Source organism: Ischnura elegans, chromosome 1, assembly GCF_921293095.1.
Source record: "Ischnura elegans chromosome 1, ioIscEleg1.1, whole genome shotgun sequence".
NCBI classification, from domain to species: Eukaryota; Metazoa; Arthropoda; class Insecta; order Odonata; family Coenagrionidae; genus Ischnura; species Ischnura elegans.
In genome coordinates, this window is record NC_060246.1 from 103,498,779 (window position 1) to 103,522,258 (window position 23,480).

The 23,480-nt window shown below is 34.1% G+C and overlaps 2 protein-coding genes across 4 annotated transcripts in view; both read left to right on the forward strand.

Moving 5' to 3' along the window:
- LOC124167367 (neuronal calcium sensor 2) overlaps window positions 1-13,715 on the forward strand; it is a 685,552-nt gene extending 671,837 nt beyond the window's left edge. For all 3 annotated transcript variants that reach the window (XM_046545400.1, XM_046545391.1, XM_046545383.1), the window contains 3 exons: window positions 7,234-7,377; window positions 7,852-7,980; window positions 11,165-13,715. In XM_046545400.1, the coding sequence (XP_046401356.1) occupies window positions 7,234-7,377; window positions 7,852-7,980; window positions 11,165-11,341 (450 nt within the window). In that variant the 3' untranslated portion in view covers window positions 11,342-13,715. The remainder of the gene's footprint in view (window positions 1-7,233; window positions 7,378-7,851; window positions 7,981-11,164) is intronic.
- A 102-nt stretch (window positions 13,716-13,817) lies between these two features.
- LOC124167360 (neurocalcin homolog) lies at window positions 13,818-23,218 on the forward strand. Its single transcript, XM_046545370.1, has 4 exons — window positions 13,818-14,059; window positions 14,138-14,256; window positions 17,199-17,387; window positions 19,273-23,218. The coding sequence occupies exons 1-4, from the start codon at window positions 13,990-13,992 to the stop codon at window positions 19,465-19,467; spliced, it is 573 nt and encodes a 190-aa protein (XP_046401326.1). The 5' UTR covers window positions 13,818-13,989; the 3' UTR covers window positions 19,468-23,218.
- The last annotated feature ends 262 nt before the right edge of the window (window positions 23,219-23,480 follow it).

Consider the following 23,480-nt stretch of genomic DNA (forward strand, 5'->3'; position numbering starts at 1 on the left):
AAAAGGACACAAGTCAACTTGAATAGTTTTTTGTTCTTAATTTTTTTACTCAAATAATTCTTTCTTTGATTTTTTTTCGATGTATGAATGGTACCTTCATAAAATATCTGTTTATAGGTAAAGGTTGAAGTGATGGATTTGGCAGATATAAAAATTTGCATAGTTATGTAGCACAACTTTTTTTGAGCTTATGCTGTTTTGAAGTATGACTTCAATTACAAATTTTATAAACAAGTCAGTGTTGGATTTCGGAAAAAGATAGCTACACGGCATGAAGTGGGCCTAGCTTGGTGTTTCCAGGCAGTCCTCCTGTCGTTACGTGATTTATATTTGTCTCATTTTCCAGTGTATAATATTTTGCAGCCTCCACCAATATTAGTGATTACTCAACGTCCCTCCCTCGTAGATCACTCTCATGCGTAATGGTGGGGAAGCCAGCTTTTCTTTCGATGGGAAACATTCGAGATGGCTGGTGTGGCGCGCGCGCGGCTGCTTGCGAGGCGAGGCAATTCGATGCTGGGAACACGCGACCCGAGGCCCTGGGAGCACTCAAGCGTGCATTAACTCGGGCCGTGAGCTTAAGCGTCTCCCCTGCGAGCGATCGAATGATGTGTGACCACTCCGCGTTAATTGCCACCTATCGCATGCGCATTTTCACGGCAATCAAACGGACGAAAGTACTCATTATTAGTGAGCGACGCAACTGGCAAATAGCAGTGACCCAAATATTCGTGTTTGCTCGCTGGCAGTGATACATAGTCGCACAATTCATGGCGGTTTTGATTGGGAAAGATCCTCATTTTTAGAATGCATTATTGAACAAGTTTCTTTCCGAGACGAAACACAGTTTTATCTAGTTGTGAAGAATATTGGGCCTTTTTTTCATATCATAATGTTGATTCAAGGATAATTAAGTGAATTGTGGATTCTCTTGCGTACCCTAATTTTTAGATTTTTGCTTCCTCTTTGCTGGCAAAGTCAGTGATTAGTTTTGCCTTCAAATAAAAAACTCTGTGAATTGTTATTTTTGCCCTTTATTGATGCGTAGGTAGTGTAGTTCAATTTCAAATTTGAGATTAATTAGTTGAAATTCGGCTTCGTATTGTGAGGCTGCCTTCGTTCTCTGTCGTGGCTGTTTGCGAATGGCAATGCGAATAAAAGCATGTTTCCCCGTGGAAGGAATATTTTTAATGACTCATTGTTTCATCTGTCGTCGTGGCTGCATCTCTTCCATTTGCATTTCGATCCTCGCGTCCCAGTTCCATTGTGCTGGTTCGCTCGGGAAAGGTTTGCTCCCCATCACGTTTCATCGTTTAGATTGGCCTATTCAGTCTCAATAGTGCTCTCGTTAACTTGAATGCCTTTCGGTAATGGGATATAATCCTGCTATAGATATTGGGTTACTTCGTCGTCATTTACATGTCAGTTGGTTGCACAATGAGAGGCGTCCTACCACATTATCCCTCTTTGTGGGCCATCTCTTGACATAGATATTTGATCCACCCTCTTTTTAATTCAACATTTTTATTCTCGTTTTTATTCAGTAGAGTTCTTTACAATCTCTAATTTGAAATTTCATGTTTTACTTGTTACGATAGGTACCGTAAAATCGTGAGTTTTTCATGTGTATATTGAAAAGGTGTCAAAGATGATTTTTTCCCTCCGATTCCCCTTTAAAAAATCTTAGGTCATTCAGTGTTTTTAAGTGTTTTGAAGAAAAATCCCCTTTTTTGCACTAATGGGTGCCTTTGTAATCTGGCTGACAGCTGGTTATTCCGCATCCCATGAAATATTTCATGTTGTAATCTTGCCAGTTTGAGACTCATAGTTTATGTAGATTTGTCTATCAGACGCGTTGAAGACTTTTTCCTTTCCATTCTCGGGCTTCACGAGTATGTTAACATAAGTAATTAATCTTCATGCTGGCGATTTTACAATTTCGTCTCGAATGAAGTGGATTAAAAATGAAGGAAAGTCGGTCAGCGTACATGTTAATTTTATTTTTACTTGTTTTGTATTTTAATTAACTCGTATTATTTTAATTTATAAAACGTAACCATAAAAATTTTTAATGCCACATTAAGTATTAGCGTATTAATCCAAGCAATTGGAAATTATGCGCGAACTCACGGAATATATGTTGTAATTGTTTCAAATATTAATTTTTCTTGAGGTAAATTCCCACCATTTATTTATTTTATTTAGTTGCAAGCAGAGAGATGAGAAACTGAGTTTTTAAACACCATTTTGAACCGAGGATGTAGACTACAAAAGTTATCAGATGGAAAGAGTGCTGGACGTATCCGAGTCATCTACATGTCGCCACAGCAGTTGCGGTGGTATGCAGATGACTCTAGTTCTGAGAGGATTGTGGTATCAGACCGCTTCGGGCATTCGCTTGCTCTGGACTACGGGAAATAATGCTAAACATACCACTCGACGACCTCCCTTGTAACAACTTGTGTGTATACTACTGTTCCTATGATGCTCAGAACTTTGAAATGTAATTTAATTTAGAATTGAAACTTATTTTAGCCAAGTACTCTTCCTAGGTGGCCTCTTTTTTTAGCATTGTCGTATTTAATAGTTTCTGTTTACTATTCTTGATTTTCAATTATATGCGTGCTCGTAGCAGTATTGTCATTAATATGCTTCAAGCATATTTGTAATGAAATATTTTTTTGCATTCTACGACAACCATTTATGTAGGCTAGAATGTTTGTTAATAATTTTTTCCTATTTATATCGTAAATAACCGTCTATTCTTTCCTTTGATTTGATGAAATTTTGCCGTGAAATAATAGGTATCTGTTGTGCGTTTTTGTCAATTTTCGCCCTTGATCTCTCTGTCACTGCGGCATGTCGGCTCGCATCTGTGATACCTTCTGTACTCGGGTTCTGTCCGTGGCCTTGGAGTTGGCCCATATAACGTTTCTTGATGTCCTTTAAGTGCGACCGAAAGAAAGACAGTGTATGAAAGGTCCATTCAGGTTCAAAATGTATTTGATGCTATGCAACGGAATTGTGCTTATTGTTAATTTTAACTTGTTTTTTAAAATATTTATTCTCACTTGAAATAAACTCACCTCTGACCTGGCATTATCATATCGTGGCGTCGCAGGCCGACGCATAGTAATCCGTAATTCGTGTTTAACTTGTTCCATGCTCATAATCACTTTCCAAGTTAATAAATATATGCTTATGATGTGATTAAATGCTTGGCTTAAGTATCAGTAGAGCATGATTTTTTTAAATTGTGGTAGATTCCGCCGATTTAATTCTTTGTCATACCTCTGAGTATGAATTATATATTTAGGTTATTTATTACTAGAATAAGTTGTTGGCTATAAATACCTCATATCATTAATGTATTTCTTTAAGAATTAACCCAATACCGATCAGTACATAAGATTAATTTCTGGGAAATATAGTTATATAACTGCGAGGCTGAGAGACAATTAAGCGAATTATAATTACTGAGAACCCTTAAAAATACGTAAATCAATCAATAAATGAAATATATTAATTGAAAATATGGCTTGAAATTTTATCCCATTTTCGCGCGTAAGAATACAATTTTCTAGCCGTGGCGCTAGACGTCCGTCTGTGCTACTTGTATAAAAAAACGGCGCGAATTCATTGGATTTACCATGAATCAAACGTTTTTCCTCACGATAATCACAAGTAAGACCAATTTAAATTCTTTGAAAAAATCGATTTTTGGCAACGAAAGTGGCTTTGAGACCACGTTGCGAAGTGGTGATGAAAACTGCCTCGATCACCATTTTGAAGCTTTACAGCAACTACGGGAATTAACGATGGAAATGTAATAAAAATAAAAACGAAATACACATACGTTAAGCGCACGAAATTAGACGATTATAGGGTAGAGTTGCGTCGAATCAATGCAGTTCCTGTTTTGGTGATCTGTGATGTAATTATACTCCTAAGGTAAAATTAATTTTTTTATTTAGATACCAAATGTATACTTTCCTGTTTATACTGTCAGGACATCCCTTTTTAAATATATATTAGACTAAGCATTGAATTTCGTTGCATTTTAAATATCAAATTTTGTTTGAAGATCATCCAATAGTGGTTTCAAGTCAGATTATATCTCTTATTAACACAACAGTATTTCTGTATTTTCAACGGTATCGTAGGCTTATTTTGATTTTGTATTTCTTTTTTTACTATCACTTACATTGTCAGATGAACTGATGATTGTTTTCCGAGTAAAATAAGTGGAATAAGCATCAAAATTATCAATCCTGTGATTGTTTCAACTTCCAAAATTATCGTAAATTTCGTTTCAGTTAGCACGATAAAGCGTTGTAAATCGCGGATTTTGGGAGGTTTAGTCTGGGATGAGATTTTAGCGCGTAGCCTATTGAAGAGAAATGTAAGGAGATTCATTAATGCATTAAAGCGCGACTTGCAAAGCTCAAAATCGCATTAGTAATCACATTGTCCACGAACGGAAGCGGAATTTAGGTCGCCGTGCGGGTTGCCTACGTCCCGAAATTTGATAATCCCTCACCGGCGCGGCGTCGGAGTGTTAGGGGTAGACAGAATGTTTGTTGTGCCGCGAAGACAAGCGGAATATTTCAAGCGGAAAAAAAGGATTTTTCATATCTTCCATTAATGCAAATGTGGTGGCAAGGCTACTCTTGGTTATTTATTCCTTCTTAATTACTTCGGTCGGGCTTAAAAGTTATTTGGTGCTGTTGTGAGTGTCGTTGGCGGTGGCATTATGGTTATAATGTGACGCTGATCCCTCATGTTTGACCTGCGCTTCTGTTACTTGCTCGTTCATGTAGATGGTAAAGCGAAATTAATGCTCGACTGACTTTAAATTTGGGCTGTGAAGCTCACTCACTGATGTTAAGCTAATCAGATGACTCGTTTTACACAAAAATCCTTTCAGGGCCTCCCAGGGGCCTAAGTAACAGTCGGGATCATGAAGCTTTAGGGGTAAATTTGTTAATGCAACCGTGACGTTCAACCTATTTCTGCACTTTGGGATTACGAATGGAATTCTTTCTCTATGTTCCCATCTAGTGGAAGTTTTATGCTTAATTTAGCCAACCAATAACATGAGTTTATTGTGTTTAGTTGGGAATATAAAGATTGTCAAGAAGTGGTTATCGTTGAAGTGTAATGAGTGAAACACTTGCCTTGTTATAAAGCGGTCCCGGATTCAAATCCTAGGCGAAGTCTGCGGGCCTCGGAGTAATAAACATAGTACTCAGGAAAAAGAATCCTAAATGTGTGTTATTCACGGGTTTGTAGTTTATCGTGTGGTAAGCTGTAGCCTCACCTGTCAAAAGCAGCCTTCAAGTTGAAGGGCATGGTGAGTGATTAATAGTGGATTAAAAATATGGTCATTTCTCTAGGCCGGGAAAATGTAGGCGAAAACAGGGAGTTAAAAATGTTACCACGAACTAGAATGCGACGGGATATCCCGTATCTTCCATATGGAAGATGAGAAATTTATGATCAGTAATTTATGATTATTTCTTGAATTATCCGCAATTGTCTATCGAATAGGTGACATAAGCTTCTATTTTCTCTTACATGTTTCATATTTTGGTTCTGCATGACGTAAAGTAACTCCTGATTAGTTTTATGCTTTTGGTGCATCGTGTGACATTGTGTTAATTGCAAGCATTGAGAACTTTGATAGTTCATTATTAAAGTTGTAGTTCATATTACAGCGACTTGGAACGAATCGTACATCAATAGGCCTATATTTAACTTCTGCCGGGTACCCTACATCAATTGATGACTGCGGTGCCTTGCGCTAGAAAAAAATTAAATTGATTTTATTTTTAAATTGAAACGCAAATTGTTGCTTTTCTGTGATGAGTAATATAGGTATAAGGAATAATTCATTTCAAGGTCAGATTTTTGGAAAAAATTCGGCACAATTTTACCTTTTCTCGTGGAGTAAAATGGATGAAATTCGCCATTGGTCAAAAAATTTTAGGCCAGCCGACATTTTAGCTTTTTTAAGGATGCATGACGAGACAGATCCGGCTACGAAAGCCAACCTTAATATACTTACCCAGTGCCGAGTCCGAGAATATTTCATGCAAAAATCGATCGAATCGGCTGTGAGAACATGGTAATATTTTATGAAAAGTCTTATGGAGTTTAGTTTTTGGCAGCTTTCAAACCATGTACAATTTACATGATTATAACTACGTCAAAGACACAGTCAAATTCCTTATAAAGAACATTTTAATGCTAAGTATTCCCATAGTTAGTTGATGCTTTTTACCTGAAAAGCACATATTAATGTTACTTTTGCTTTGAAAACTACCTCCTTTAGTTCTTAAGTAATGAAGCCAATTTTTTTTTCAATTTAGAACCGTACTGCTTTTTTGGCATATTTTTCATTGCCTGTAATCTCTCTTGACATTCGTAAGAATAATTTATGTTTTCACCGCGATGGACTCAAATTGTGCCTTACTTGAATATACTCTGCAGCACAGACTTTGATAAAAGAAGGCCAGTGTCAAAGCTAATAATTCTAAGGCTAAGGCCTTAATGTACTCCAGATTACCGTCATCATCATTTGATTGAAAATATTGTATTTTTCCATGCTGGAAAATGGGTGACGATTTCTTCATTGCACATCCATGGCCTAATATGTATTAGTCCATTACACACATATGTGTGTACTTGGAAATATTTTTATTCATTCTACAAATTCGCTAAAATGGAAGTCATTTTGGAATTCGTGAATGGCAAACTGTAAATCTTGTTAATGATGCTGCTGATAAGTAGATATACAAACAGCCTTCAAATATAAGAGTGTGAAAGCACCAAGATATTGTGTGTTTGTCCCTCCAAAGTGCTCTGTATATACAATATACAAATGAATAATTTATATCTGACTTAGAATGGCTTGGAATACTCTCAAATGGAATGCAAATTCTCCAAAATATTTTATGGCTAACGAAAAATAGATTCTGAATACCATCTCGGTGAATGTTGAGGTATTTCTCTCCTTCTATTCCTTATGAAATAAATATTTTAAATGAAATGGACATTCGAAATAATTTTCCTTCATAATATTTAAAGGAAACGTCTTATCATATTAATTTAGGGATTCCCTGTGATAATTTATTTTGGAAAATTCTTGGAAGCTGGTAACTATTTTATTCTTTTATATTTTCATGTGCCTGCTGTGCGGAATGAATCTTCAATGGATTAAAAAATTTGCAGCAAGATTGTCCGAATGGTAGATTGACCCCAGCCAAGTTTGTGGATATGTATAAAATGTTCTTCCCAAGTGGTAATGCAGAAGAATTCTGTGACCATGTCTTCCGGACATTTGACATGGATCAAAATGGATACATAGACTTTAAGGTAAAATGAATTCGAGTCTCTTGTATTTAGTTTATCATGATAAATGATGTGGAAAGTTATAAGGCTATGCCTCAAGTTATATCCTGATTCTTGGGCTGTGTTCATTTTTATAACACAAATTTTTCTACTTTCAACTAAGCAGTCACTTCATTTGAATTGCCAGTTAAAAACGCATTACATCTGATTCCAATTGATAATTCTCAGAAATAATTATCCTATGTTATTACAACATTGTGATAAATATGGTTAAGAAGTCAGTCAATTACATTTAGAACAAACATAAAAGTAACTAAGTGTAAAGACATTAGGAACTCATTCAAAATTAATGCTAGAATAGAATAAATATAAAATGAGTTCCAAATGTATGTCTAGAATAAAATTAATTTCAAATGACTTCAGTTTTTACATAAATTAATTTCTGAATTAGAAATCTCTATAAAATATAAGTTTTTAATTTTAATTTTGAAATTACAGGAATTTTTACTAGCAATTGATGTTACTTCATCGGGAACCCCAGAAGAGAAGCTAAAATGGGCCTTCCGAATGTATGATGTGGATGGCAATGGAGTCATTGATATTCAAGAAATGACAAAAATTGTCCAGGTATGACTTTTTTTTTAACTGAATTGTATGCATGGCAGATTTGCATACTTTTTCGGTATCGGTATTTTTAATGAAAATGATATTTTTGAGCAATGAACTATTCCATTCTTTAACTTTTTCATATCTTTGAGAGGTGAATTGTGAAATTATGTTTTAATTGCGTTCAGTAAGGCTAATGTGAGCACGGTTTCTGCATGGCATAGCGTTGTTGAAATATTTGCCCTATCCAATTATAAAATTAATCCACTGAACAGCATTAATGGACACTAGGAAATTTGTATTTTAAGTACTGACTTAAATTTCCAAATTTAAGCCTCATACGCTGCAGCTTAACTTGGCTTAACCTGGTGTAATTAAAGAGTAGAAAAATTATTAAAAGCGCCTATTGATTCGCAAAAATTTTAAACAGTGTATCTTGAATTTTGGTAAGACGGTGGATGAGAAAAACTCAATTATTTTTATATTTACCATTTGCAAGGTTTGTAATTTTTTCTATTGATAGACATTAAAACAATCATAAGTCCTCTATAATTGACTTCATGATCAATGTACAGATTGCACTTTCATTGTTAAAATATTAAATAAATAAATCTGGTTCATAGAAAGCCAAGTTAAGTTGATGTGTAAGGAGCTTCAAGTGGTGGAATAAGTATTGGGTTAACTGGATTTAAATTATATAGTTATGTTCATCTTAAATAAGAGGGATAAATATTTCCTCAAATTTTCATTGTCTTTACTAGTTTCTTTTGACTTACACTGTGTCTGATGTTAAGAAGCGTGCACACTGATATAATTGGACTTTAATTAAATGAAATTCGAAGATAAAATTTATGGCCTTAAATAAATATAATTAAGCATTTTTTATATATTCATCCCTACTCCATCACTTTTAAGAGCAATTATTTTCATGGCTTTTACTGTAGTAATTCTTATGGGTGTAGTCCAGTAGTGAACGCTGTGGGAAAAAAAACTTTTCTCTTACCCTGTATTGAAGAGAAAGGTTTTTGTTGAGACTAGTTATCCTAAACACAGATGTTCCTAGTCTGTGGATGATGTGACAAATTGCCTTGCAATGGCTATGGCAAAAAAATGGCTAGAGGCCTAGGAAATAAACGCAAAATATAGTTTTAGAATAGGTAATATGTCCCCCAATGGAACTAAAATATGTATGTATCTGCATTTCACCTGGCTATGTATTGCACTATGTATATTATCCCTGCCAGTTCCCCCACCCATCCAAATTTATGTCTGGATCCGCCTCTGGTTTTATGTGGTATGGTTTTGGTTTTTGTAGGTGATCAGTATAGTAATCGTAAGGCCTCCTCATCCATCATTTTGACTGTTGTAGTTTGATAAAATCATAAATAATTTTAATCATGCATGCAATGTAACAATTAGTGGTTCCGGCCATTGTGGTGGCTACAGTTATGGCTTCCAATCTCATGGTCCCAGATCTGCAATGGCAGAGAATTTTGTGACTTTCTTATCCCTGCTTAGGTGCTATGAGGAGAGTATGGGATATTGAATATAAGATATATTTCACTCCACTCTTCCAATTATACATGTTAAGCTATTACCTATGCATGTGATAAGCTCTTGCCTTCCTGAAAGCTATTACCAAGAGGGGCTAATGCACAGATTAGGTTTGCCTTCGAATTTGCTTGTCTGCTATTCTATTAAGGCACAAGTGACATTAGCTGCCGGTCTTTACCAACTCATACTATCCCATGAAATAATTCAAAAACCTGCTTCTCCAATTTCAATCTGGTATCATGGTAGCCTTTAATAGCTACAAGTATGCCACTTTGTTTGCAATGGTCATCATATGAAACAGTCTTTTGAATTCAATGTACATTTATTGATATGTATTCCCAGCCAATCAAATTGCTAAATTCTTGACATAATCTTCACTACGTCTCTGCTGCTAAGTCTTCTACTGGCTATTTTCCCTGGGCTGGCAAGTCAAAAGTAGCCAACTTCTTATGATATAGCTCATGTTTCATCATGATTCTCCATACCCGTTTATACATCAATCTGCATAACCTTTTGATTTCAACATGCTGTTGTGCTCATGAAAATTCGAATTGATCTCACTGATATTACATTAACATAAGTTACTGTTTGAAGTACTGTAAATTGATTAAGAGTTCATATGGTGCCTTTCCTGTGAAATTTTGAAATACTTGTATGTGTAAAGATTAGACCCTAAGGAAGAAGATAGGGAGAAGGCTCAAAATATTTACGATATGGCTAAATATCAAACTTAGAAATAACTTATTCACTCATTAAATGTAGAACTTAATGGTTATTTACGTAAATTGTACTTGAATCTCAGTCCGAATCATGCCAGGGATTTTTCATATCAATTCATCCTACAGTGTATGCAACGTGGTGTGTTTGTTCCTTGAATGTAGGCAATTAACATAGCATTGTAAATTCGTGGAATATGATTGTCAGGATTTATCACTATATATTTACATCATGCTAGGAAGGGGGAAAGGTCGTTATAAGTATGAACTTGATCTCTTCGCTCTCTTTAGAGAGTGCTTGATGTTAACTGACTGATGTAGATTCTCTTCTATTGTTCTCCTATTTATTACTTCTAAAATCTCTCTTCTAAACTATTAGATAAACTTAAAGTTTTTTCCTTCTTGGCAAATAATTTTATCACATGGCTAGTAATTAAATCAGATGAGTTTGTAAAAGTTTTATTCCTGTACTCATGGAGCTCATGGAAACTTTCTTCAAGAGTTTTTAGAACTATCATGTATAACCTTTTAAAATTTCTATAGAATAGGCGAAACTTGGGTCTGTAAATTAATATTTTTCGTATGAACATGCAAAGTATTTTTAATTTTATTTAATGCAATGATGTAGTTCCATCTAGTTACACCTGAATCTGTTCAGTTCATCTATTATCAAATGCTAAGTGTAACCTTGTTTTCAAGATTTTTTTGTACCTAATTTCTTGGTTCCTGTAATGTTTCATTCTCTCCTCAGGCTAATAAATTTGCAGTCAAAATCAGTGAATCTATCTTTTCCATTAGTTCTAATATGTTTTTGAACAAATCTAAGTGTTTTTTTTATGTCTTTACGGTACAAGTAAACTTTCATGCTCTGATGCTTTCATGTCTGACTTTCCTCCGGCATTAATGTTTCTGTATGTTTTGTCATTCATGGGCAGGCAATCTACGACATGCTGGGTGCTTGCTCATCAAATCGCCCAGCAGACTCAGCCGAGGAGCGTGCAAAGAACATCTTTGCCAAAATGGACGAAAACAACGATGGCCAGCTAACTCAGGAGGAATTCCTGAAAGGTTGCCTGCAGGACGAAGAATTATCAAAGATGCTCGCTCCTTAATGTGGGCACATAGTGGTGTGTCTGTTTTTGTGTGTGCGTGTGTTGAAAGCAATGCAAAAGTTCATACGTTTAATTGGGTGTACAGATAAAAATGTGCATTGTTTTGGAATTGAAGTTTGAATCAAACGTGATCAAACAAAGCAGAATTTTGTTCTGAAGTGATGATGGGTGTGAAGGAAATAACTGGTCAGGAATCATTGAGTTAATGTGTGGCATGCTGACCGTATAATGGAGGAACCAAGAGCATCCACATGGATAGTTTAAAGAGAGGTTTAAAAAGTTCATCATCTTCATACAAGTTGGCCAAGTTAATTAATTGTGGTCTGAAGGAAAACTTTTTTCAAATTGGTTGTGTTTTCGGTTGGCATTCCATTTTATAATATTGAACCTTACAATGCATCATATTGCTTTGAAGGTTCTTCAATTATGTAGATGCTTTCATCAATAGAAATATTGAAGAAGATTGTAGATATGTGACACATCCAATTTGTTTATGTATATTTACCATTAGTATGCTTAAGAAAATATTTAATGATGAGAACTTCTTCCTGCTCTCCCCCATTCACTCTCTACTATCTATACCTGAGACTCGAAAGGTGCTACTTTTAGGCTGTTATATGAAAATATGCTTTTCTCACTTCACATTCCTCATTATATAATGTTAAGTTTCAGTTACATATAATATACCACTTATGTCCATTGAAAGTATATGGATATTTATTGTTTAACTACATATTACTGTACTTAAACATGAATTTAGAGGTCATCTACATGCTTACCACAGTGTAAAACAAAAATATTGAGGATATTGACTGTAATTCAAACCTGATAATCATGTGAGAATGGTAATACTTGCTCTTTGACTTTAAATTCTGATACTTCTTTTGTTTGGCTTAATGGGACCATATTTTATCGTGAATGTATTTATTTCTATTTTTTAAATAGCTGTCATAGTTTGCAGTAGAATCGTGAAGATTCCTGTTCAAGACGTTTTAAATGTAATGTGAAATTGTGAGAATTTCATTCAACTAGGTGCTCAATTCTATGGACATTCATTAACAGTAATGCTGTTTCTATAAAAAAAATATTGACACCTATTATTACATTTTCTATAATATTTCATTCATCAATGTTTTCTGAATGTTAAAAATATTTTTCAGCCGTGCAAATCTTGAATTTTTCATTTCACTCGCCCACAATTTTTAAAATTATACTTTCTTGTTGATCTTGTGTTGCTGTGAAAAATTATTCATTCAGAGTACTTCTAAGCTAAGTGGATATGTTAACCAGTTTGCATTCTCATTGAAGGGCAAGGGACAGACTTTTGTCCAGTTGGTAGGGCTAATTTGTGCTGTGAAATGTTCTGTAATATTGTTTCGAGTTGGTATTTTAAAAGTGCACAAAATGGTTGTGGTTACATTTTAATGACATTTGAGCTTTCCTCCTTCTCACATATCAAGTTACATAATTGCTTGAAAGCCTCTTTCTTCACTGCTGTGGAGTTCAAGTATTGAATCCACGTAAAGCAGGTCTTAACACCAACTTCCTCTTCCAAAATTGAAGCTTGCCAATGATTAATATATATTAAAAAATTGTAGTGAGTGTTTTCTAGCTTTGAAAACTGTCAAATTCTTAATTACCTCTTACTTTATAATACAATAAATTAGACAACTGTTAACATAGGAAGTAGAAGTAGTTGTTTGTTTAAATAATTGCTTTTCACTTTTCCATCATAAAAGTGTTGCCAAAGATCTAATATGTGTTCATACCATTGACTTTGTTGTTGTATATATTTTTATCAATGTTTATTTGAACCGGGAAATGTGTTGATTTATGTTGAGTTGAAGAAAGAAGCATTTGAAAGTGAACTTAACGAAAAGACCCTATCAACCTGGGAAGTCCATGTACTTTTATATTTTTGTACATCTCTGCACATATTGTATAACTTTTATCCAAATCAAAATACAGTTCTGTTAACTATGCTTATTTTTGAACTTTTATTGAGAAGTTGTCTGTAAACAGTTATTGTACATAGTTTATTAAACATGCTGTAGATATGATTTGCATACTGCCACTGGGTGTGAGTTTATCTTTTGATGTTCAAAATATACAAGAACTGACAAGGTCAATACGATTGAAGGTCAGGAGGTAGATATTCCAGTAATATACATACTGCTGTTAAAAATACTTTATAATTGTTAAGCATTCAATTAATATGATGATATATGTTTGTTGACTAATATCTGTTTGTAAAAATCCAACCCGAACCAGGGAAAAATGAAAAATTAATCATCGAGAGCAATTTTGAATTTGTATGATTTGGTTATTATCTTTAACCCCTGTCTTTGAAATTAAATATTTATTTGAAGATAGAGCTGAGGTTAATGATTTGATCCAAAGCAATCCATTCATAACTATCCTGCCATAAGAGACAGTTCCCAATTAATTTAGTACATATTATAAATCTCGTTTAAAAATTTAAGTTCTGGTAGTTTTAAATTATGTGTACCATTAACAATATATATTATTATCTTCCTAACAATGAATTACGTCACTTTTTACATTTCTTCAAACTTATTTTCTCTTTCAGCATTGGAGCTGTTGTAGTAAATACTTGAATTATTATAATATAGTCAGAGGAAAAAGACATGGGTAAGCAAAATAGTAAACTCAAGCCTGAAGTTTTAGAGGACCTTCGCCAAAATACAGAATTCTCAGGTACTGTGAAATGCCATTATTAATGCCAGCTTTATTATTTTGAAAAATGTTTCTAATTGTTTATGTTTTTTACTCCAGATGCTGAAATACAAGAATGGTATAAAGGCTTTTTAAAAGATTGCCCTAGTGGTCACTTAAGTGTTGATGAATTCAAGAAAATATATGGGAATTTCTTTCCATATGGGGATGCGTCAAAGGTAAATGAGTTGAATTATATATACTGTATAATCATTAATATGTTAAAGATAACTGAGTACCTACATCCAATGAATTAAAATGTTCAAGTTAAATGGCATCCCATTTCTGAATTTTTCTGTTGGCATTTGTTTGGACTAGGGTGATACATTCAATTATACTCTCTCAAAAATACCAATGACCATACCAATGAATATTTTCCAGAGGTCTGTATTGTAATGAATGCTAAAATGGAAATTTGTGTTGGAGATTGTTTTGCATGAGCTTTATTTAATTACTATTCGCATTAAAAATTGATCATGTTACCAAATGATAACACATACATTTTCACAATTTCTGTAATTGAAGAAAGGAATTGATTATCTGTGTGTGTGCCTTGGAAGGAAGGTGAAGATTAAGAAAGAAAATGCCATCATTCATTCTTTGTCTTTCTATGAAAGCACTGGGGTATATATCAGGCAATGATGGTATACTTGTATGATATACAAAATAAACAAATTTTGCATTTTTTGCAGTAATGCCATGGAGTTGTTATTGATCCTTGCCATGCATTCAAATATTCTGTAACAGTATGTTTAAAAAATAGTGCTGAGTGCTTGAAGAAATAGAATGAAGCATGGCATCTTTCTTTTTAGGCTAGAATATTGCTGGAAATAAAAGCATGAAGCCAAGATTCTTACCATATTTTTGAGTATATTTTTCCTTGAAATAACCCTGTGATAATCAATGTCTAGTAATGGCTTCACAGATCCATCTCTTTCATTAAATACAGTAAAAAATTTAAGTACACCTCAAGCAATGCTGAAATGCATAAGCAGAAGTTGTGGTGGACAGTAATGATGCTTTCTGCTATTGCACTCTATCTGCTGAAGGTCAAGGGAAGATTACTCCCATAGCCAATAATTATCCTTCAGTGGAAAAGTAATTTTTACATACATGACAATATAGTAATATACATCTTTCATCGTGCATGATTATGCTTTGATTTTTTAAATGTAAGATCTCAAGTTTTCAGCTTTTCTATTAAGCAATAATACTGCATTACTACTATATATACTACTATAATACTGCATTTACCCATAGAAACCGTGCACTTTTTTTCCGGAAATGCTGGTGAAAAAATGGGCTTACCGAAATTGTCCAAAATTTAATATAAGTCACGTTCCATTTTCTCTCAAATTATTATCGTTTATTTCACCAGAGTGTAGCATTGAAACTATGAAACCTTTGCAGGAATTACATTTCTAACATTATTTAACCTTATTAATCATGCAAACGTAAATTAATCGATTTGGCAAACGAATCACGAGTTCCCATATCAGACCACACCCAAAAAGCGTTAGGAAGTTTTTTTTCATCGCGAGGAGGCCCAAAAATAGGGGTGTGCGAGATACACAAGGGCGCAGCTTACACGAGTAGTCTTTTGTTACCCTTGGAATCAGCTTTTGAAACTGTTTTAATGTTTCAATGTCGCAATACGCCGTAATGTTAGCAAAAGCACAGAGGATTTAAGATATTGGAACATCGTAAAGTTTCTCATGCAAGTTCTCAAGTTTATTGGGAGTTCAATTTTTTTTATGTTTTTATCATAAAGACGAATCAAATTTGCGACAAAAATTAATCCTCTTGTATTTTCTATGGATTGAGAAATAAAATCACATCTTAGAAAAAGTTATATATAAATCAAGGTCGGAAGTTAAATGCCTGAGATCTTGGTTTAGAAGCTTTTAATGATTTTTAGTTTGTACATTGAAGTATTTTTACTCTACCGTTACAAATTAAGTAAGTTATGTTTCACTGATGAGGATATTTCCACATCAGTGAAACAGGCTCTGCAGCATCCAAAACATTGCACTTGAATGTAGGCTGAGAGGTTGATGATGCGAAAAGCATTTTGATTATCATCGTCATTTGTAGTCTGCTGTTTACTTAATTATTGATTTAATTTTTGTTCAACATTAAAATCAAAAGACAAACTCAATGCAAAACTTTGCCAAACTTATTATAAGCCAAATATCCATTTTACAGTGCAATAACTTTATCTTTCAGATGAAATCATCACTTAAAATTGCAATTCTACATTTGATGTCCTTTTCACATTTCCATTCCCTTGTGATTTCTGTCACTTACCTCAGCCTTTCTCGTCTCATGTTAACTTCTATCTCTTGTCTATACCTACTGTAATCATTCTGTCATGTTATTATTTTATTATAAGCCAAATATCCATTTTACAGTGCAATAACTTTATCTTTCAGATGAAATCATCACTTAAAATTGCAATTCTACATTTGATGTCCTTTTCACATTTCCATTCCCTTGTGATTTCTGTCACTTACCTCAGCCTTTCTCGTCTCATGTTAACTTCTATCTCTTGTCTATACCTACTGTAATCATTCTGTCATGTTATTATTTACCATTTTCCCATTTTTTCTTGAGGTATTCTAACTTGATCTTCAGTCCCCCCTTACTTTCCACAGACAATATCATGGAGGTGTGGGGGAAAGTCAGCATTTCTGCTAAACTCCCTTTCCAATATCAAAACACTCTGATTTCTGCCATCAATTTTCATACCCACTTCAGGGTAAAAGTGTCCATAGTCAAAAAAAGTAAAAAGTCAATCTATTTTTTCTATAATTTTGAGTATAGAAAGTATGTACCACAAGTGAAAGATTCGAGAAAGCTATGGAGAAAATGGTATTTAGAAATCTTTAACTTTGTTGGCATAACCTATTCAACTTTATATAGTTCGATAAAAATAAGACTTAAGCTTTTGATTAGATTGTTTTATTCCTCAATTGATAGCCCTAACAGTTCAGTTAACCCATTTTTTTTATTAATAAATATTCAACATGTCCTATGGTCACAGAATATCCCATATTGTTTAATTGATGCATTTAAACTTGTCCTTTCCCCCTTATTTAATGGCTCCTTTATTTCTTTACAGTTTGCAGAGCATGTATTTCGTACATTTGATGCCAATGGTGATGGTACAATAGACTTCCGGGAGTTTTTATGCGCACTGTCCGTAACATCCAGGGGTAAACTGGAGCAAAAATTGAAGTGGGCTTTTTCAATGTATGATTTGGATGGAAACGGATACATTTCCCGGCAGGAAATGCTAGAAATAGTCACAGTAAGTGGTTTGACAAATATGTAACTATGATTTCTCTATTCAGTTTAAAACTTTTCAACTTGCATTTTTTATTGTTCAGGATGTGTTTCAAGTACTTTTATTGATTGCTATAATTGCCAGTGTCATGATTTGTACTATTTCATATTCAATCTCAAGGTTCTTTCAAAAACTATGATGAAAAATTTAGCAAAAATGTTTTGGAAACTATCTAGCTCGGTTGATTCTATATGACCTATAGACAGTTGTCTCCCGATCATAGCAGCACATAATTTGAATCATGATTGAATTTTTGCCCATAACAATCAATGTGAAATCCTCCTTTTTTCATGAGGCAGGTTTCAAATTAATCATAATTGCTGCTAACTATGGTTTCAGCACTACAATGCGTTCCTTAGCTGCTTTATTAATGCCCAATCTCCCTTGCATTGCCTTCCTTGATGGACTGCAATGCCCTAAAATTACAGCTCACAGAAATGCACAGTTAACCTTGGTAAATTGCCAAACAAATTACAGTACCTGGATAGCATGGGAGACAGCTCATTGGCATAGAAAGCCTCAGGTTCGTGGTTTGCATTCTGAGTCCTGGGAATTTTTGCCTTTCCTAATTATTGTGAACTGGAGTTTTCTCTCTGTGTAGCCCGTTTGTTGGGATAAAGTTTCAGAAAAATATCATCTCTCAGACAGTTCAAGCTAATAAAATTAGGGTATAAGCAGATTAAAGCCAGTATGATATGTTATGGTATGATGCGTTATGGATGGAGTGATTTTCAGTGGGGACTGCTCTTGATTTTGGAATATGAAGCTTATTTTTTTTTTCTTAAATAGAGGCTCAGTTTTTGGCAAAATTGAAATTGAATACTTCCTGACTTGTTTTGTTAATTACTCAAGGGAAGATTTCCTTATTTTTCTCATGTATTAACTATTAGGCATGGTCTGTGATAGATTAAAAAGGAGGGAGATGGGGTCACCATTCTTGATTAACTTGAAATTGGTAGTTAAGAGTATTTTCCTTTGCAAGTAGGTATTGAAAACCGTCCATTAGCAACAAAAAGTTGTGAATATTTGAAAAGAATCTGAAATCCATCTGAGGGCATAATGCATGTTAACTTATTATATTTAAGCAGTCAACTAATATAGCTCATTTTAAACCAATTCCCTCACCTTGACTGTTTTACTGACATTTAAGATGTCTTCAGGTGTGAAGTGCTGGGACAGCTTTTCCACTTGCATATCTCATACAGTTATAATGTTGTAATTTGTTTAAACTCCTGTTATAATTTGGATGGAAAACTTGTACTAGCACTTCACAATCAAAGAGTCAGCTGAAATACCAGTGAAATACCAGTCTTGTATGATGAATCGACATGGAGAGAACTGTAAAACATACTATTCCCCTTGCACCCTACGTGTAAGCCTTCACCCATTTGTCAAGCATTCAGCTGCGAAAGTGATATGCAAATCACTATTTTTAGTTACGTCGTTCTTATGATACATATCCTTTTTAGAGTATTTTTTTATCTCCGTGGATATAACTGAGGCTTTTATTGTATTGTTTTAAGTTCTTCAAATATGATGCTGTTTTTCCAATGTCCTAGAATGGATGTTGTAGTCCGTCACTGTGCTATACCAAACAAACTCTAGTCTACTCCGACATCCTCCCATTTATCCCTGAGATATTGCCTTTCTACTTGTTTATTCTCATTTGTATATGTATCATATCAAGACCTCCACGTCCAAGTAGTGCCAAGATCTATTGATGAAAGAGATGACATTCGTGCAAGTTAGCCCACAACCCATTTTCATGCCATTTCATCATTTTTCATCATCTTTCACTTATCGTGCACCTTTATATTTAGGAAGTTCTCATATATTTTTCTTCCTCCAGGCAATCTACAAAATGGTTGGCTCTGTAATGAAAATGCCAGAGGATGAATCCACGCCCGAGAAGCGAACGGACAAGATATTTCGGCAAATGGATAAAAATCAAGATGGGAAACTATCTTTGGAAGAGTTCATTGAGGGTGCGAAGAGTGATCCGTCAATTGTGCGCCTCTTGCAGTGTGACCCACAATCTCAGTGAGGAACGTATTATTAATGGAGAGATAGCTGATGGTAATTTAAAAAGAGCACCACTCGCACTGGTGTCCAGAGTGGGAGTTGCCGCTGGTTGAGTATTTGAGGAGATAAATCCTAGTGATGATGATGTGGATTTTTGGAAGAAGGAAAGCAAGTTGGAAATCGCTCGGGTCTTATTCTCTCCAAACAAATTGAAGTGGATAGTATCCTGATGTTAATAGTGGTGCAACTAAATAGGTGTTACCAGTGTCGGTCTCAAGTGCAAACTTAGCATTTGGAGCATGCTAACCCTCACTGTACTCATGCACTTATCTCAATGAAAATCCAACCAACTCCCAGAAAATGAGGCCACTACCAACCAGTCATTCATACTCAAAAAAAAATGAAAGAGTGCCATTTAGGCAATGTCATTTGTTGTTTTTTTATATATCAGTACTCAATTTCATCATTTCCCTTGTATATTCAAACCATTTAAAAGTGGCTTGATGTGCAGTGTGTACACATATCAGACACACACAAAACATAAGCATGCAAGATCCCAACATAATGCTGATGGATAAAAATGTATCTTCCCGGCTCCTCTCTGCAGGAAGGTTGTCCATGGGTGTTACATGATGTAACCTCCATGGCCGTTTCATCCACCCCTCTGTTGTTCATTTTTGACCATCCTTCTTCCCTTCAGTTAAAAGCAGAACTTTTGGAACTGATATGAGATTTGAAGAGTGGGGCAAAATATTTTCCCCGTGTTTATGAACCTCTTATTTGGCCGTTGTATTTTATTTACAATGTCAAGCAATTATTAATGAAGTGCATCAGAGAAATGGTTTAAAAATAATAACTTAATCTCTTCTCACTTGAACGTAATTTTGCTGCTCTGGACTCTTGTCGGTCGACTTCTTTTCCCTGTTTGTGAATGTCAATTTATTTTTCGATAAATTTCAGTGTCTGGCTTTATCTAAACATGGAATTTTTCTGAATTGCGGATGGAATCTTACTTGCATTGTAAACACTTAAAATTATCACTGGAGAGTTTCTTACAAAACATATATTCTCTCTATCTTTTCCAGAATGAGATTTGCTATGCTGATTATTTGAGTGCTTTAATACATGGGCACATAGGACTGTTAGGCTTTTCGTCTAACCAATATTTTTGAATGGAGTGATAGGAATGATAATGGGCGTGTGTTCATTTATCTGTTTTTTTTTTATTTATAGTTAATAGTTTTATTTGTATGTCATTCGTGAGGCATTTCTGTAATATTAACTCTGCAGACCAGGCAACTTTTATGCACTGCCTATCAATTATTATTGTTTATTGCTTCAAGAGAAACGAAATGGGACTTAAATGGCGACATTGGCTAATTTATTTGGGATTATTAAGATAAAAGTTTCAGAGATAAAAATGTTAATTCAAATTTTAAAGAGCTAAATTGCTGTGTGCTTTGATCAGCGCGGAAAAAGATGAGGAAAATAGATTATATGATTGCCATTTCCGAAAATTTTCATATTTTTGTAGTGACAACTACTGTGCGGTTTTAGCCAAATTGATACTTGGGTTTTCTATCAAGGTCTGCTTTTCTGCAGAGTACTTGTTATAAAAGTTGTTGAATCAAGGGTATTCTTCTCTTGTAATAAAATGAACTGCGAGTGAAAATGTTTGTAATGTTGTTCATAGGTTTTTACATTATATAATTTAGTAATGATTATGCACAAAAAGACAAAAATTACTGTTATATTTACAGATGCTCTGATGGAAGCCTAGATTGTTAAGAGTTGTAATTTTAAGCTTTTTCAGTGAAAATTATTTGAATCCCGTGCATGTAGTTAGTCAGTGAATGATCATGGGTGGTAGATCTCGAAGCAAGGGGAAAAAATAAAGAATTGGTGGTCTCGAAAATGTGTTGAGGTAGATTTTATGCAGCTGAAGCAGGCAAATCAAGCATGTTTCCTTGTACATATATTTTTCAATCTCTTTCTCAGGAAAATTTAGAGAGAGTGTTTATGACCTATGATATTACTTAGTATCTTTCGATTAGACTTAGGTGAATTTTTAAATGGACTTCAGTGGTTCATCATAGATGTTCAAATGTAAAACATTGAATGCAAGGTAAATCTACTATTGACTGAAAAGGGGCAAGTGAGCATGTTACCTAAAACTAAATAGAATTGTATGATTTTACTTTTAATGGCTACCAAATATTAAACTATCTTAAAGTGCATACCTATGATGAGATTGGATTTTTCCTTCAAAAGCCTTTTGTAATATTTGTTAAGGCTTTAAAATGAAATGTAAAAGCCTGTTATCTATTAATGATTAAACTTTCACTGTAACTGGTTAAAAAGCCATATACTTATCTTCTTCTTGACTTCATACGATTCAAAGTCTAGATTCTTTTAAATTCCATGGTCACATAAACTTTATTGAAATCCCCAAAAATCATGATCTTCATGTGATCCTCTCTCATGCTGTGATGTAATAAACATTTTTATGTGTGTTTCTTGAACCATGAGTGTAAGGTTTCATATTTATGTATTTCTACCTGATGTTTTTATCATATATTTGTAGTAGAGGATTTTAACTTAATTAATATTATGTCTGATGTTGAAAAATATTTATCCTAAGTGGCATGTGATTCTTAATGCGATTAAATGAGTGGCCAAAAGTTTTCTTGGGTTTTGAATGTTAAATAAAATTATGGAAATAGGATGAAGATAGATTTGCCTGAATAAAAGCAATCCTTTCTGTTTTGAAATAGGTATGCCATTAGCTTTCCACTGTCTTGCGATTGAGCTAGCATTAGCCTCCCGCCAAATTTTATTTCTTATTTAAGTTTCATCACAATAATGAGGAATTGAAAGCAATATGTGATGGCTAATTTGTGCCAATAATTAGCCATCAAAATGATGTCTGATAAATATGTAATCTCTCCACATTGTTAGTGGAATATAAATTGTAAGAATGTATCTTCATCCTAAATTGTTGCTAATGGTGTAACTGTGTGTCATGTAAAAAAAAATATTTAATTGTCCTTCCTGATGATATCCAATATTTTCATATAAATCCATGGATAAATAATTTTTTCCTTGATGAAAACCCTTAGAGCACAAAAAATCATGCATATGTCAACTGCTTTCTTATGGTGATCTCATTGTTACGATTCCCATAAGATTTTGGGTTACTTCAATTACAATTGTTGAATTCAAAGGTTGGTGGGAAAATGTATTGATAATCTGTTCTATTTTTGTTTGGAAAACCATTTATAAATTATTAATGCATTTTTACCATTAAGAGGCCTAAGGAGACATTTCTATTTACCTGTATCTTTAATGTTATTGCACTTTTCGAGTGATAATGACTCAACCCATCTATGTACTTTCCATGACTTGACTTTTCACAATGTGTCATGTTAATGAAAGTAAGTTCACCCTTAATTACTTGCTGCTAACATTGTGAAGTAAATCTGAGCACAAATCTAATCAGTGCAATTCTTGGCCTGGCCAAGCACTTGAATTTCTATTTATGTGGCTTTCTGGTGTGTGTACCTCTGTTATTTCAATCATCAAATTAAATGTGGTTTTAACATTCTTCACCACATTCCCTATGAAAAGATATTTGTGTACATTTTCTTGGTAATTGAACATGGATTACTTTTTCATTCACTATTATGTTGTGCATTTCACTATTCATGTACCCCAGGAGACATAACATCATTGTTTGTAAAGTCGCCTTAAATGAATAAAAGTGGTACAATGCATGTTTCTCTTGGCTATATTTTAAATTTTCATCTTGAATACTATTCATAGTGTGATGTGGTTTAGATGGAAATTGCCAACAGCTTCTTATAGAAAATAATGCAGACGGTGGCAAGGAACACATAATACCAAATGGAAATCAGGTCATAGATTTCATATGACAGAAAATATTTTTAAGTCATTGCGCCTACAATTTAGATATTACAGTTTTTGGAATATGTATCCTTGATAATATTTGCACTGATCATAGAAATCTATATGAAA